Source organism: Macrotis lagotis, chromosome 5 (assembly GCF_037893015.1).
Source record: "Macrotis lagotis isolate mMagLag1 chromosome 5, bilby.v1.9.chrom.fasta, whole genome shotgun sequence".
NCBI classification, from domain to species: domain Eukaryota; kingdom Metazoa; phylum Chordata; class Mammalia; order Peramelemorphia; family Peramelidae; genus Macrotis; species Macrotis lagotis.
In genome coordinates, this window is record NC_133662.1 from 257743383 (window position 1) to 257759658 (window position 16276).

The 16276-nt window shown below is 53.8% G+C and overlaps 1 protein-coding gene across 1 annotated transcript; it reads left to right on the plus strand.

Annotated features, from left to right (window-relative positions):
- The first annotated feature begins 5068 nt into the window (after positions 1–5068).
- Positions 5069–15390, plus strand: MAP6D1 (MAP6 domain containing 1). The gene is made up of 4 exons (XM_074190111.1): positions 5069–5642; positions 6085–6346; positions 13462–13603; positions 14003–15390. Exons 1-4 carry the CDS (start codon positions 5069–5071, stop codon positions 14081–14083), a joined length of 1059 nt encoding a protein of 352 aa, XP_074046212.1. The 3' UTR covers positions 14084–15390.
- The last annotated feature ends 886 nt before the right edge of the window (positions 15391–16276 follow it).

Below are 16276 nucleotides of genomic sequence, written 5' to 3' on the forward strand. Positions count from 1 at the left end.
CAAGCCCCCTTGCCACTTTTGGACACCTGCTGCCAGTCCTTTCAAAGATTTGGTTTTTGGGGGATCAGCTAGAAAATCAGCCTGCCCCGGCCCCTTCCTTCCAGACGTGCAGCCTCACTGGCACTCACTCCCCATTCTTCCGTTGCTCACTCATTTCATTGGCCTCACGCTCCTGCAGCCTAACTTCTGAACCCACCACTCGATGGCACATGGCAGCATCTTCCAGAGGGTGATGACCTCGCCGTCGCTCCATCTGGGAGGCCTCTTCTAGTCTTTTTTCAGGACCCAAAGCTTTCAGCCGCCCCCCCCAGTACTCTCCCCTACCTCTCCTGGGCCTCGCTGTTTGCTCTTCTGCCTCCCCCCAAGTTTGGGGGTGCCAAGCCTGGATTCTTCCACAGTAAGCCTGCTCCTCACCCCTTCCTCTTGGTTCGCTTACTGCCTTTGCACAGGTAATTTCCAGGCCTCCCCCAAGTTTCAGTCAATCGATTGTTCATTCAGCAAACATCTCCTGGATGTCTGTCTGTCTTGTGCCAGACTTTGATCAGCAGCTGCCTCCTGAGGCCAACGTGGCATGGTGGATGGTCAGCCTGGGATCAGATTCCTCCCCAGACACCTGGGCAAGTCACTTAATCAGGGTGTGCCTCAGTTTCCTCACCTGCACTTTATAGCCTCAGTGGCCCTTCTGGCTCTGTTCTGTATCCCTGTGATCCTGTTACTTCCCCAGGGACCCAAACCCAGCTGATCACTTGGGTCCATCCACCAGCTTCCTGACTGGCGCAGTCACAGGCCCTTGCTCCCCTCCTCGTCGGCGCCCCTCAGAATCCCCGGCCAGGCTGATATCTCCAATCGATGGGGTCCTTTTCCAAAGCAGGATCGCCTGGGCCCCACGTCACCCAGTGTCCCACAGGGTCTGGGCCAGATCTCCCTCTCTAGCCAAGCTGGTGGCTCAGCTTCACCAAAGCCCAACCCCTCTGCTTTTTTGATTGTGAGTCGAGATCCGCGTCTCTTCTCCCAGCGTGCTGCCGGGAACTGGGCTACAGAGAAAGCCTCAGAGGGGATTCTGGGAGGGCACGAGAAGTTGGCTCTGGTGGCAGCACCACTGGGTTGATCCTTAATTGGCCACAGGAGACACAGTTGGGGAGGCAGAGCTCGGGCCTGGCATTGTTAGGAAATGAGAAGACATCAACCAGCCTCAAGGGGCTGCTGGGCAGAGCCCTGGGAAGAGGCAGCTCTGGGAGGTCTCCACCACCGTGTCTGTGGGCTTGGGCTGACCAGCGGGGCCAGGAACCACGGGCCTTCAATCTGATCAGTTTTGTCCTTAACAAATTGGGTGGGTGGGGGGGACAACTGAGCTTTCCATGTACAGAATTTTAACAGAAAAAGATGATTTAGGAAACCACGAATCTCCTTTCCATACAATTGTTTGGCTGCTGTGGAGTCACAGAATTTTGAGACACAGAAGGACAATGTCTAGTTTGGTCCAACAGGTCTCCACCCCCCAGATAAGCTGGCTGAAGAGTGGTCATCCGTGCTCTCTGCTGGGGGGCCCTTTCCACACTCTAGGGTCCCCCAAGAAGAACCAGTCTCAGCTTTGGCTGGCGGACATTCTTCAGTTGGCCCCTGCTCGTCTCCTGGCCCGTCCCTGAGGCTCCCCTTTCCTGCCCCTCGCCTCTTGCCCCTCCACTTCCCAAACCTGTCCATCTCCTCACTGGCAGTTCAGTTATGCATCGAGGGACAAACCCAAGAACAGAGACCCTGGACCGGTCACAAGATGTTCAGTCCCAGTTCTGTTATCTGTAAGATGGGCTTCCTGGTTGGAGAGCTGGAAAGGCCATCAGCATCACCAGAAGAGGATCTGGAGGCGCAGAATGACAAGATGACTTGCCCAGGGTCCCCCAGCTCCCACCCGGGGCAGACATGAACCCAGACCTTCCTTGCGCACTCTACCACACTGCCTCTCAAATGATCTCATCTATGCAGCACCACTCCCTGAGGGTGATGTGAGGACCAAACGAAATGACTGAAAATGTTCCATAAGGAAAAAGGGGGAACAGCCAGGTGGCACAGTGGATAGAGCACCGGCCCTGGAGTCAGCAGCACTGGAGTTCAAATCCAGCCTCAGACACTTCATAATGACCTAGCTGTGTGGCCTTGGGCAAGCCACTTAACACCATTGCTAGAAAAAAAGAAATGTTCTACAAATCTTTAAAAAGCTACATAAATACCAGTTTTATTTTATTTTCATCTTTATATAATATTTATCTATTTTGTTTTTATTATACTTTAATTATTATAACTAAAGCACACCCAACCCCCCCATACCTTGTATCACCAGTGGCAGCTGCTGGGAGGAAGCCTGTTTTTCTGTCACTAATTTCAAAAAAACTCAATTATTCTGTTATCTTTAGAATCAAATTCAAACCCCTGTTAATGAAAAGCCCTCCATACCCCAACAGCCTTCTTAGAGATGGCTCCCCTTCATTGGCCAAACTGACCTCTCCATTGCCTCCCGCTAGACTTTTGCCCAGGCTACAGTACCCTCCTCCCCTCCACCTCCTGGACTGTGGTTTCCTTCAGAAACCATCTAATACAGTTCTCAACATTTTTTGTTATTCAGTCATGCCCAACTGTCCGTGGCTCCGTTTGGGATTTTCTTGGCTAAGATACTGGAATGGTTCGCCATTTCCTTCTCCAGATCATATGACAGATGGGGAAACTGAGGCAAACAGGATTCAGTGACTGGTCCAGGGGATTTGAACTCAAGATCTCTTCCTGACTGCAGACCTGGTGCTCTGTGCAGAGTAGAGCCCCCTAGCTTCCCCCTCATTTATCTTGAGTTTATTTTCTAGGTAGAGGCCACTTGGTTTAGTGGGTAGAAAACCTCCCCTGGTCAGGTCAGGAAGACCCAAGTTAGAGTTCTGTCTCTAATATTTATGCATGACCCTGGACAAGTCTCTAAACCTCTGAGCACCCGATGCCACCATCTTAGAGGGATTACATCTAAACCGCTAAAATCTAAGAGCTAATTTGTCATGTGATGTTATTAATAGTGATGCATTAATTAATAATTATTAATACTAACGCATTAGGCAGTGCTTTAAGGTTTACAGAGCACTTTGTTAAGGCCAGCTCATGTGATCATCACAACCCTAACCCGGGATCCCCATTTCACACATGAGGAACTTGCAGGCTCAGTGACTTGCCCAAGGTCTCATTGCTAGAGCATGTGAGAGGCGGCATTTGAACTCTCTTCTCCCCAGAGGTCCAGTGCTTAGGGCACTGCCCCATCTGGGCATATGTATGTATGTATGTTTGGGGTGTCTCCCCCATTAGAATGTGAGCTCCTTCGGGCAGGGATTGATCTTAGGCTTTGGGCTTTTTGTATCCTTAACATAGTCTGGCTCACAGTAGGAGCTTAATAAGTGTGTGTTGATTGATGGATAGATGGGATGGAGGGTTGGCTGGATGGATGCTGGATGGATTGGATGGGAGCAAGGGAGGGAGAGAGGGATGGATGGGATGGCTGGATGATGGATGGGAGGGAGGGATGGAGGGATGGCTGGATGCTGGATGGATGGAGGAATGGCTGGATGATGGATGGGAGGGAGGGATGGAGGAATGGCTGGATGCTGGCTGGATGGATGGATGGATGATGCATAGATGGATGGAATGGGATGGGATGGATGTTTGAACAGATCCTTCCCCTCCTCCCAGTGAAGCTAGCCCATGTAATAATGAATAAAAGGAAGGGGGAAGGCAGTTCACCAGAACCAACCAAGGCATCTGTCTATTCTGACAGTATATGTTGTGCTCCACCCCCATAGCCCCCCACCACTACAAAGAAAGGGATGAGGGACATCTCAGTTATTCTTAGGGTCTAGTTTCCTTTCTTGTTTTTTGTTCTTGTCCTTTCCCTTTGCTTTGTCCAGGCATTTTTAAAATTTAACTTCACCCGTGGGCAGAGGGGGCGGTGATTTGACAACAGTTTTATGAAAAGGAGCAGGGTGTTGCAGTGGCCTCCAAGCCTGTGAGGCAGAAGAGCCAACTGCCAGTGGCCAGTGGCCAGTGGCCTGGCGTCCAGGAAGTGAGAATCCCACCGTGCTCTATCTTAGGCTCAGCTCCAGGGCCCCAAGGGCTCTCGGAGGCGATTTGTCAGATGAGGAAACTGAGGCCCAGAGAGGACCTCCAGCCTGGGGATGCAGGTGAACTGGGGTTGTTTTAGCTGGAAATAAAACGAACCGAGGCTTGCTCTCCTTGGCTGGGGGCGACCAGATCCATCTTCTGAGATGTAAATGCCCCCTCTCTTCCACTGAGGCAGTTGGGAGGCTTGGAGCAGGGCGCCTTGGGGACATCCTGCTCAGGGGCTCGGTCAGCCTAGCCGGGGAGGTGGCCGCAGCCCTGCCCCCGCCTCTAGGATCCTGCCGGAATACAAAGTCAGGGCTTGCATACAGTAAGGGCCTATTCATTGCTCCAAATGAAGGGCCCGGGAACGGGGACAGGTTGGGGGGGGGGGGGTCTGGATACCCCGAGGCAGTTCCCTAACCATTAATGAAGTGCCTGCTGGATGCAGGAGCCAGAGGAAGGAGCTGCAGGAGCTAGTCCGGCCGTGGGGGGGCCACGGAGTCCGGCTTGTCCTGCAGAAGAAACTGAGGCTCCGGCCCGAGACGGAGCTGTGTCCAGGACTGGGGGGGGGGGGGCTCCCTGGGGGCCGAGGGTTCCAGGGCCCAGCGGGATCCGGCTTGGCCCGTGGAAGCCCCGCTGTCATCCGCCCCCCGGGCCCCCCGCCCCGGCCCCGCCGTGCCCCGGGGCCGGCCCCGAGCTTCTTGCTCTCCTCTTGGGGCCCGGAAGGGTGGCCTGGAACGGAGGTGCTTTTCACTCATTCATTCATTCATTCATTCACTCCTCTGCCCGGAGCCTGCCCGGCGCAGGCTGGCACTTATGTAAGTGGGCACTGCCCGGGCGGGGGGGCTGACTGCGCCCCCGGAGCCTCCGGGCTGCGCTCGGCGCTGCGCCGCCGCCCCCCGCTCTCCCCTGGGCCGCCGCGGCAGGCTCGGGGCCGGCGGGGCCCATGGCGTGGCCCTGCCTCAGCCGCGTGTGCTGCCTGGCCCGGCGCTGGAACCAGCTGGACCGCTCGGACGTGGCCGTGCCGCTGACCCTGCGCAGCTACTCGGACATCGAGGACCCGCCCCCGGCCGCGCCCGCCCCGGGCCCCGGGCCCCCCGGCTCCCCGGGGCCGCCGCTCACCCAGTACCAGCGCGACTTCGGGGCCCCGCGCCGCGCCCCCCGACCCGGCCCCGGGGGGGCCCGCCGCGAGCGGGACCGGCGGCCCGCGGGGGCCCCCGACATCTACGTGCTCCCGGGGGACCCCGGGCTCCGGGCCGGCGACGGGGACCCCCGCCTGCTGCGGCTGCGCGCCCCCCCGGACGCCGCCCCCTGGCCCGTCACCACGTCCTACAGGTACCGGGGCGCCCGGGGCGGGGGGGGGGGCGGGGAGGGCCGGGCACAGCCCCCGCCCCCGGGGTACGGGGGGCCCCGCCGGGCAGCTCCCTCCCTGCTCCAAGCGGCTCCCCGGCATTTCCTCATTCATCTGCCGGGGCTGCTGGCCAGCCGCGATCCCCGGGGCGCCCCCCCCCCCAGCAGTGGTCCCCAGAGCCGGGCCTGACTCCCCTCCGCACTGCCCGGCCCCGGGGCCCCGTGGACTCAGAAAGGAGCTGGGTTCCAGTCCTCCTTGGACCCGGAGGCTCCTCCCGGCTCTCCCCCACCACCCCCCGGGCCACGCTTCTAGACTAAGCTGCGGGGTCGGTGCGGGTCTCAGGTCTAGCCCATCCCCCGAAGCCCCTCTCCAAAAAGCAGCGAGCTTTGGTGGGTCACTCCTTCCCACGCTGTCTCTGTCTCTGCCTCTGTCTCTCTGTCTCTCTCTCTTGTCTGTCTCTCTCTGTCTCTCTGTCCCCATCTCTCTGTCTCTCTCTCTCTCTCTCTCTGTCTCTCTCTCTCTCTCTCTCTCTCTCTCTCTCTCTCTGTCCCCCATCTCTCTGTCTCTGTCTCTGTCTCTGTGTCTCTGCCCATGACCGGTTTTTACACCAGCCCGGGCGCACCTCGACTTCCTGGCCGGGCGGCCCTGCTACCCCAGCCTCCAAGGGGCCCCGGGCCTCCCTGCAGGAGAGCCCCTCGGGCCAGGCCTCTGCCTTCCCACGAGGGTCCGCCCGACCAGCACTCAGCGTGAGATGAGACTTCGGGTCCCGCTAGAGCGTTTGTCTCTCTGCTTACATTTCCCCTTGGAGCTGGGACTCCAGGCTCAGGCAGCATCTCCCTGGCAGCCTCATGGCAACCGCAGAGCCCGCTCCGGGTAGGCTGGGAAAGGACTTAGTGTAAACAGCCGGGCCCAGATCCCAGGCCCTCTGGTGCCAACCGGCCAGGGGGCCTTGGGCAAGTCGCAGGTTTTCTCTCCTCCCTCCTTCCTTCTTCCCTCCCTCTCCCCTTCCATCCCCCCCCCTTCCTCTCTCATTCTCTTCCTGCCTCTCCTCTCAACCTTTCCCTGGAGGTCTCAGTCGCCTGTCTCTGCCTCTCCTCTGTCTCTGTCTCTGCCTCTGTCTCTGTCTCTGGCCTCTGTCTCTGTCTCTGCCTCTGTCTCTGTCTCTGTCTCTGCCTCTGCCTCTGTCTCTGTCTCTGTCTCTGTCTCTGTCTCTGCCTCTGTCTCTGCCTCTGTCTCTGTCTCTGTCTCTGTCTCTGCCTCTGTCTCTGTCTCTGTCTCTGCCTCTGTCTCTGTCTCTGCCTCTGTCTCTGTCTCTGTCTCTGTCTCTGCCTCTGTCTCTGTCTCTGTCTCTGTCTCTGCCTCTGTCTCTGCCTCTGTCTCTGTCTCTGCCTCTGCCTCTCTCTCTGTCTCTGCCTGTCTCTGCCTCTGCCTCTGTCTCTGTCTCTGTCTCTGTCTCTGCCTCTGTCTCTGTCTCTGTCTCTGCCTCTGTCTCTGTCTCTGTCTCTGTCTCTGTCTCTGCCTCTGTCTCTGTCTCTGTCTCTGTCTCTGTCTCTGTCTCTGTCTCTGCCTCTGCCTCTGTCTCTGTCTCTGTCTCTGTCTCTGCCTCTGCCTCTGCCTCTCTCTCTGTCTCTGCCTGTCTCTGCCTCTGTCTCTGCCTCTCTCTCTGTCTCTGCCTCTGCCTCTGCCTCCCTCTCTCTCTGTCTCTGTCTCTGCCTCTGTCTCTGTCTCTGTCTCTCTGTCTCCATCTCTCTGTCCCTCTTGGTCTCTCTTTTTCTGTGTGTGTGTGTGTGTGTGTGAGAGAGAGAGAGAGAGAGAGAAAGAGTGTGAGAGTGTGTGTGTGTCTCCCACTCTATTACCTATATTGAGGAAGAAAATGGAGATGTGCTGGTCAGCTTTGACAAAGATGAACCCCATGTTAAGTGGCCCCAGGACTACCCAGAATGACACAGTCATTTCACAAACATTCTTCAAGCACCTGCTTGGGCCACACATGGGAAGAAAAGGGGAAGGAAATGGCCCTACCCTCCGGATGCTCACGCAGCCAGGGAGTGTTGAGTGTGGGATCTGAACTGAGACTGGATTCCCCAATTCAATGGGACTTGTCCCACCTAGGGGGACCCCTGTTATCCTCAAGCTCCCTATTCCTATTCTTTTGAGCATGCGAGTCCCCTTTGCTTCCCATGTGCCGAGACTCCCAGCACAGATCACAATCTGGACATGGAGGGAGGTGGGAGACAGAACTGTGATGATATCTGAATTGGGGGGGGGGGGGGTGATGCACATGGGTGGGAGTAGATGGACTGCAGAGAGAAGTTCATAACCTTGGACAGAGGCAAGAGCAGCGTCCTGAGCCTGGTGGTCAGCACCATGAAGAGAGACCAGAATAGAAGCCCCCACATCTTCTGGGAGGTGAGGAGAGGACACTCCAGTCTCCACGTCTATCTTTATTTAGCAAATGGCTCTGCCATCTGCAGTCCCCACTAGGCACAATTTAATTCAGCAAATATCACTGTGGTTGTGGTGTTGTTGATGAGCAAATTTCCAGTCGTGTCTGACCCTTCCTGACCCCATGTGGGGTTTTCTTGGTTTGCCATTTCCTTCTCTGGGGTCCTGTCCAATTCACTTGACAGATGGGGAAACTGAGGCAAACAGGGTTAAATGACTTGTCCAGTGGAATCACGCAGTTAATGTGTCCGAGGCCAGATTTGAACTCAGAGAGATGTCTTCTCTACGCCGACCTGTTCGCTCTATCTGCTGCGACACCTAGTTGCCCTAATAATCCATAGTATTTATTGAGAACCCACTTGGGCAAAGCCCAGTGCTGGCTTCTTGGGAAGACAAAACTGAAATAAAACACAGCCCTTGGTCTTCAAAGCATGGATGTCCTGTGATTCCAATTTGGAAGTCCTTCCGATGAAACCAATAGCAACCCCTGGGCAACTTTCTTGTGTATAACCTCCCAGTATGCTGGAAATGAAACCCTGCCTTCAGAGAGCTTATAGTCTCTCAGACAGACCACAACACAGCACTGGCTCCTAGGAGGCCTTCCAAATGCTCTTTTTTTTTTTTTTATTTTTGCAAGGCATTGGGGTTAAGTGATTTGCCCAAGGTCCCATAACTAAGTAAGCATTAAGTCAGATCTGAGGTCAAATTTGAATTCAGGTCTTCCCACCTCTAGGACCAGTGCTCACCCAGCTGCCCCTCAAATACACATTCCTTGATTGTTTCATACTCAAAGAATCACAGACTCAGAGGACTTAGAGGACCCCAGGGGGCCATCAAGCCCACCCAATCTCCTTGTTTTACAGGTGAGGCCCAGAGAAGTTGAGGGACTTTCCCAGGGTCACCCAGATGCCTCTGCCAGGTGTGTCAGAGGAGGAGGCGCCCCACATCTTTGCCAAGGCTGAGCTTTCCACTAGGAAACTTGGCCCTCACATTTCCCCAGGACTGGCTTGGCTGAAGCATGTCTGTCCCCCAGCTTCAGTCTCTCTTATCTTCCTGAATGTACAAAAGGCCCTCGTTCCTTCTCCCCTGCACTGCCAGCCTTAGAAAAAGTCACCTGTGCTTCATTTCCTTTCCAGCCACTCTTCAGCCCTTCAAAATCTGACTTGCATCTTGGATTTCTTTTTTTTTTAACAAGACAACTGGAGTTAAGTGACTTGTCCAGGATCATACAACTACAAAATATCAGGATCTGAGGTTGGATTTGAACTCAGGTCCTCCTGGCTCCAGGGTCAATGCTCCACCTACTTTGCCACTTAGCTGCCCTGGCTTCCATCTCGAAGCTGCCCTCAGAAGCTACCCTAAATGCCAAATGCACTGGCTTTGTCTTAACCCGTTCTTTCCTTGACTTCTGCCGCGTGTGACTCTGGTGAGCCGCCTGCCTTGACTTCCTTGGGTTATTGGGTGTCTCCTGGGTGCGGCGCTCCTCCTTTTCTCCCCGGTCCCACCCGCCGTGATTCAGTCCCAAGACCCTCCACTTCTTCCCCCCATGTCTCCCTCTGGCTTTGCTACTTGCCGAGCTTCCATTCCCCCCCTCTGCAGAGGATTCCTCTATCTCCATCTCCCATTTCTCTCCTACGCAGTCCACTGAGCAGCTCCACGGCTTAGCCCCCCAATACCCTGAGGGAACATGGCCAAACTGCCTGTTCAGAAGCTCCTGCGAAGGCCCCAGGCTACTTCCTGGCCAGCTCATCCTCTTCTAACATCAAGCTGCCCGTGCCCACCCCAGAGCTCAAAGAGGACCAGGGAGCAGGGGAGGAGACCCCCCAGGAGGGCTCCAGCTGGACCCGGTGGAGCTTTCTCCCTCCCCATCCCAGACTGAGATGCACCCTATTCTTCCTGCCCATGTCCCCTTCCTCTTATTGGATAATGACCCCTGGGTGCTCCCTCACAATCCCCCCTGCTGGGAAGATTCCAGAATCCCTGTGCCACTGGGCTAACCCCCCCAACCCAATGCTCATGGGCCAATACCTGGCAGGCTCCCCTGCTCTAAGGCAGGCCCTCCTCCCCATCCATGCAGCGGATGGGTCTTCCTGAGAGCCTGCCATTACATATTGATTCTTCCTTCAGGAGCAGGGCTCTCTTGCTTTCTCTCTGTCTCCAGCCCTTGCCCCATAGGGGAAGGGAACGGCTGTGTGGCTTCATCATCCGAGGGATCACCCGATGAAGGGAGGCACCTTTTCTGCCACTGATAGCCTCAGAGATCTGAACCAAGGAGAGGTTAAATGACTTGCCTAGGGTCACACAGCTCAGGGGTGTTGGAGGCAGGACCTAAACCTTGGTCTTCCTTTGAGTTCACTCCTTATGTTCAACTGAAATCTGCCTCCTTGGAGCTTCCAACTCTTGCTCCTAACTAGGGGCAGGAAACCAAGTTTCTCCCTCCCCACACACCCTTTAAGAAGATATGGGCATGGCAGGGCAGAACACACCTCCTCTAAGAATTCAGGTTGCTCTTGGGCCACCCTGCGGTTTCCATGAGGAGTCCGTGGGCCGCCCAAACTCTGAAGATTTCTTCGTATGCTTTGGTTTTCGCATTGTTGATTTTTTCCCCTTTAAAAATACTTTTTGGCCTTTTGTTTTTAATGTGACTTTCATTTCCAAATATGGTCCCCCCCATTCCCCTCTGGCAGCCTTAATTTGTCACCAAGAATTAACAAGGACAAAAATACTTCCACAAAAGTCACCAACCATGACCAAGACTGATGGTGCATGCCAAGTTTCGCCCCTGTAGACCCCCACCTCTGCAAAGGAGGAAGATAGATTTTCCTATTCCTTCTTTAGGACTAAGCTCATTTATTCTCATTGCAGATGGTTCATTTTTATGGTAATTGCATTTAGCTTTCTGAAGAGCAGTACGCCCTGGATTTTCTTTCCTAACCCCAACACGCACTGGCTGATTGAGTCTCCCAAGTGTGGCTGCCTGTATCTCCCCCTCAGGGGTCTAGGAGTATCCCTGAGTGGGGCTGGGGTCCTTTCACCAACAGTTCAATTCCTTCTTCTAGTGTCTTCCCCCGATATCAGTCATTAATCATCAATGCCCTCCTGTCATTCAACCCATTGACATCAATTAGCTTGGTTTAAAAAAAAATACATTTCACTGATGTCTTTGGCTTTTCACATTACCAGAACTTTCCCCAGCATCCCCCTCCCAGAGGGGGGACTCTATTTTATATAATAAAGTTCAAGATAATTTATGCAAAGTGTATTTGAAGCCTCATCACACTCTGTGTGATGGACTGGAAAAGAATGTCCATCCGCATAGGGAGCGGTGTGAGAAGAGAGGCACCAGGAGGTCAGTCCTGTCAGAGAAGTGAAGGAGGGGGAGGGTCAGGCCGAGTTAGAGCCCATTGGTCCCTTTGCTGGGAGCAGGTTCAGGTGAAGGGTGAGGACAGAAGGGAAGCCAGCTTGCGAAGGGTAGAGAGGGGCCCAGATGGAGATAAGGCCGGGGCGATGAGCATAGACACCCCCAGCCCTGACAGCCCAGAAGTTTTGCTGTGAAGGGAAGGAGAGATGCTTAGGGCATGGAAAAGTCGAGTCTAGTGAGTATATTTTCAGGTCAGAGGAGACTGTGTGTGTGAAGGCAGCAACGAATGAGTAGACAGGAAAAGGCCAAAGGGAAGAGAGAAGGGGGTGTTGGTGGAGGCGATCTGCTGCAAAGGGGGGAGGGGCGGGGAGGGAATGAGGACTGGGAGAGGGAAGGAGAAGCATCACCAAGCTTTCCCCAAATCTCAGCTCTGCAGGTGCTTCTCCAGGCCTGCCTTATCATGCAGGGATTCAACTAACTTATCTCCCCTGAGGCTGTGAGCTTTTTTTTTTTTGAGTGCATTGGATCTTTTTTTTTAATTTAATGTTTATTTATTCTCATTTTGTTATGAATAATGTTTTTTATACATTAATAAAATATTCTTGTTTAAGAGTAAACAAAATACCCCCTCCCCACAAAAAATATAGACTCTCTTGAGTGATGAAGTAAAGGGGAGAGAAAAAAAATTAAAATTAAAAAAATAGTAGGTATGGCCAGGTGAGCTTTTTGAGACCAGGGATTGGGGTATCACCTAGCGTAGCAAGGCTATGAGCCATCGGATGTTTGGTGGATGAAGGAAGGGCACCAGGGGCATCCCAGATGGCTCCAAAGAGGATTGATTTACTGCACAGCTGGCAGCCCTTTAGCTCATTCATGTGACTTTGCCATCACCCTTCACCCTCAGCATCTTTTAAATCCCAAAGCAGAGGCCGCTTGGGCCGCCAGGGCTGGTTCTGAGGCGACGGAGGGTTGGGAGCTAGCCCGGTCTGGCCCCTTGGGGCTCATCGGTGCTCAGCTCAGCAAAGTTGGAGGAGCTTGGGCAGAGTGTTGGCCTACTTAGGCACATCTGGCCTGAAACGGGCGGGCTGGTACCCCAAGCTGCCCAGGACAGCCCCCAACCTTGGTATGGCCTGTAGAAACAGGACTGAGTTAGCAGCTGGAGCTCTAGGAGACGGTTCAAGTCACTCCATGGCCCCAGCTGGACACCTGGTCTCTGGCCTCAAGATGGCCAGTTTTCAAGAGGAAAAGTACCATGTTATTATGGGTAACGAGGAGGCCTGGAGCCTCTGCACACAGTTCCCTTGCCTCCAGCGCAGCTTGTCTTCTTCCACTATGGGGGGTGGGGGTGGAGCAAAGGTCTGAGTTCAAATTTTGCCTCAATATCTATGACGTTTTTGACCTTGAGCAAGTTGCTGAAGCTTTCTGAACCTCAGTTTCCTCATCTGTAAAACAGGGATAATGGCAGCGCTGAGCTCCCAGGTTATTATAGAGCCCATGGAATAACGTATGGGACAAACTCTGCAAACCCTAAAACACTGTTTTCACCAGAGGCCTGTGGAGATACAGAATATCAGGACCCTAGTTCTGGAGTGGAAGGATCTTCTGAGGTCGTACAGTAGCAACTAGCGTGTAGCACTGCGCAAAGATATCGCGTTTTTATCCTCATAATGACCCTGGGAGGCAGGGGCCATGGTCATCCCTATTTCACAGATGAAGAAATTGAGGCAGACAGGTGAAGTGACAGGCCCAAGGTCACACAGCTAGTAAGAGGTTGAGACAGGATTTGAACTCTGCTCTTGCAACTTAAGGCATCACCACTGTGAACTTTCTAACAGCACAGGTTGTGGTGTGTGTGTGTGTGTGTGTGTGATCTGCGCCTGTGAGTCTGTAGCTGTGTCTGTGTGTCTTCTTTATGTCTGTGCAGCTGTCTGTATCTGTGTCTTTGTGTCTGTGTCTGTGTGTCTGTATCTGCATCTGTATTTGTGTCCGTGTGTCTGTCTTTGTATCTGTCTGGATCTGTGTGCTTATGTCTGTCTTCTTTATCTGTCTGTGTGTCTGTACCTCTGTCTGTCTGTATCTGTGTGTCTGTGTCTGTGTCTGTGTGGTCTAGTCCACTCTCTCTGCTGTGGCTCAGAGCACACAAGGGGGAGGGAGGGTCTCTAAGTGAATGAATGAGTCTAAGCGCACCCTCTGCTCGGGGTTTCAGACAGGAATACCAGCCCTGGCCCGCCACCAAGCCTTCAAGACCTGTGAAGACCAAACCGACCTCGGTCATCGTGACTGACTATACTGTGAGGGAGAGCAGCTACCGGGCAGACTCCAAGGTAAGCGGCCTCCAGGCCCGTCTGCTCCCTTGTCCTGGTCCGGGCCATGGAGGGTGTGGACCTGCCAGTGCAGGGTCCAGTGAAGCTGCCAAAAGAGAGGCGACTCTACCACTGGGGATCCCTTCAATGGATTGGGAGGCCCTGTGACCACAGAAAGACCAGGGCACCCCCTCCCCCCGCAGAAAGACCAAGCCAAGCTGCTCATAGAGCTGGCATGGAGGGCCAGGACATCGTGGGCAGTTAACTCGGGCTGCTCTGGTGGCAGCTCCGCCTGGCCGGCCTCCCATCACCTCCATCCCCAGCCTCAAAGTCCGTAGAGACAGGTGCATCTCAGAAGGGCCTATGGTGTGGAGTTCGGATGCAGGATCCTGCTGATGCATGGATGCTTTGGTTTTGCAGGTCCCAGAAGGCAGGAGAAAGTTCTCGCCTAACCCTTCCGCCGTCTTTCAGGCCTCACCTGCTCCTATTCTGCACGTGTGACTGTCCATACCTGCCCACTTGGGTGGCAGGAGGGCGAAGGTGGCAAAGAGGATAAGTATGCTTAAGCCTCCTCAGGGATCGGCAAGGGGCACCCTCTTCGCTCCTAGCCCATGCAGGTGCCCGTGGGCAGAAAGCGGCTCCAGCCCGCCTGTCCATGCCAATGCATGCTTACACTGTTGGTAATCTCCCTGGCCTTGCTAGGACCAGGCTCAGGTCCCAGTGGCCCAGGTTTTCTGTTCACGATGATCAAACCCACTTGAGGGCAGTGACCCAAAAGGGCCGGCATGGAACACAAGTGAGAAACTGGCCCCAAAGCCCTTGTTCCTTGATGTGTCCGCCACACCGGCTCTGCTGTTTTCTGGGGCTCACGCACCAGAATCTCACCCGCACTTCCAAGCCAGGAAGGGTGTGACCCTTCTCACATTCTAACCAGTCTTCCTTTCTGAAATCTGAAGGCACAAGCGAGCGGGGATGGATTCTGCGCTGGGCGGCTGCGCCCCAACAGTCTCCCTGGTGGAAGACTCACCAGGATCCCTTCTGTGGGATTTGTACTTTCTCTGTTCCCAAGATCTCTGCTCATTTCTTACAGATTTTCCACCACAGAGACAGTTGCTCTTATTTTTTTTCCAAAAGGAAAGAAAGCTCTTGGCTTTTCTGATAATTGACTGTGCACAGAGATATTGTATAATAAATGTATTGCCTTGAAACCCTAATTGATGCCTGCATTAAATGAATCCTAAGTAACCGGAAATTATTTCCACACAGCAGTACAATGACATTCATGGAGCTCCATTTTGGAAGATGCCCATTTTAAATTCCCTTTTGGACGAGATGCATTGTTTTTTGGAGGCAGACAGGGCTGTGACTTGCCTTAGGGTCACACAGCTAGTGTCTGAGGCCGGATTTGAACTCAGGTCTCCTGACTCCAGGGCTGGTGCTCTATCCACTGTGCCACCTAGCTGCCCTGATAAGATGCATTTTTAAATCCGATGCTCTTATCTGTGACTTCTTTGTAAAGGGAGCTCCTAAATAAAGTATTCCCTCCACGAGGGCAGACGGCAGCTCTGAAATGAACAGAGCTGGCTCTGGAGTCGCTGGGAGACCGGAGCCTGGCCCGGGTTATTGACTACCAGCTCTCGGAGGCTTCGCTACCCACCAGACCGCTCTGTCTGTCTTTAGCAGGGGAATATCTTTCCGAGGGGAAGATCACAGCTCCTAGGGTTAGAGAGTTTGCATTCTCTAGACCTGCCCAGGGTCAAGTCTGTGAACCCGCCTTTGCCTCAGTTTTCTCCTCTGCAAAATGGGACAGTTGAACCAAATGGCATCTGAGTTCATTTCACCTCTAGATCTGTGATCCTTCCTTAAGCTGTAAAAGAAGACAAACAAGAATAACAGTATTTTCAGCTTTGAAATTTAAGCAGAAATGTGTCACTTCAACTATTAATTCAATGTAAAGTATTATTTAACTTTCTGAACAAAGCATGAATTGCAGTCCCTCTTATACTTGCCCTATTTTAACAAAGCATTTCCTTGCATTACATCACTGGGGAAGGTTAGTTCGGTAACTTTTCTAAAGCTTGCTCCTAGATCAAATGGCTGTGGCTGCTGCTGTGGGGCCAATATTTAGAGCCAACCATTTGGGGACCTGGGGACCGTGCCTGTAAATGGCAGATGCCTGGCATCCCCGGGGTCCAGGGCTCCAACCTTCCACATCCTGCAGGATCATGTTTGGGCTGGGCCAAGCCCAATGCTCCCTTGGAGGTCTGGACGCTCACCAATCCTGCCCCACCCTGGCTGGAGGAGTCCAGGTGCAGCAGACTGTGGGGCCAGAATCATCAGCGCTACCCCGCAGCCTTCCTGAAGAATGACCTTGGGCTTTTCCTGCTTATTTCTGGCATAATGCCCCCACTCCGGTACCTCTTTAGGAATGACTAAGAACTCTGGCCCGATTCAAACTTAATCCCCGTGGATCTGGTTTAAGAGGCTGAGGTTATATAGGACATAGTTAGGTGGGCAGTCCACAATGGAACCAGAGGAAGAGGACATCCGGAATTGCAAATGTGCAGTGCTTCCAACGATGCCAAGCCTTTCTTTCCTGCTGGAGTCTCTTATTTTAGCTTCCATCTGTGAAGCAGCAAATCATAGAATGCCACCATCTAGAAAGGATCCACATGGTAGATGATCCACAGGGCA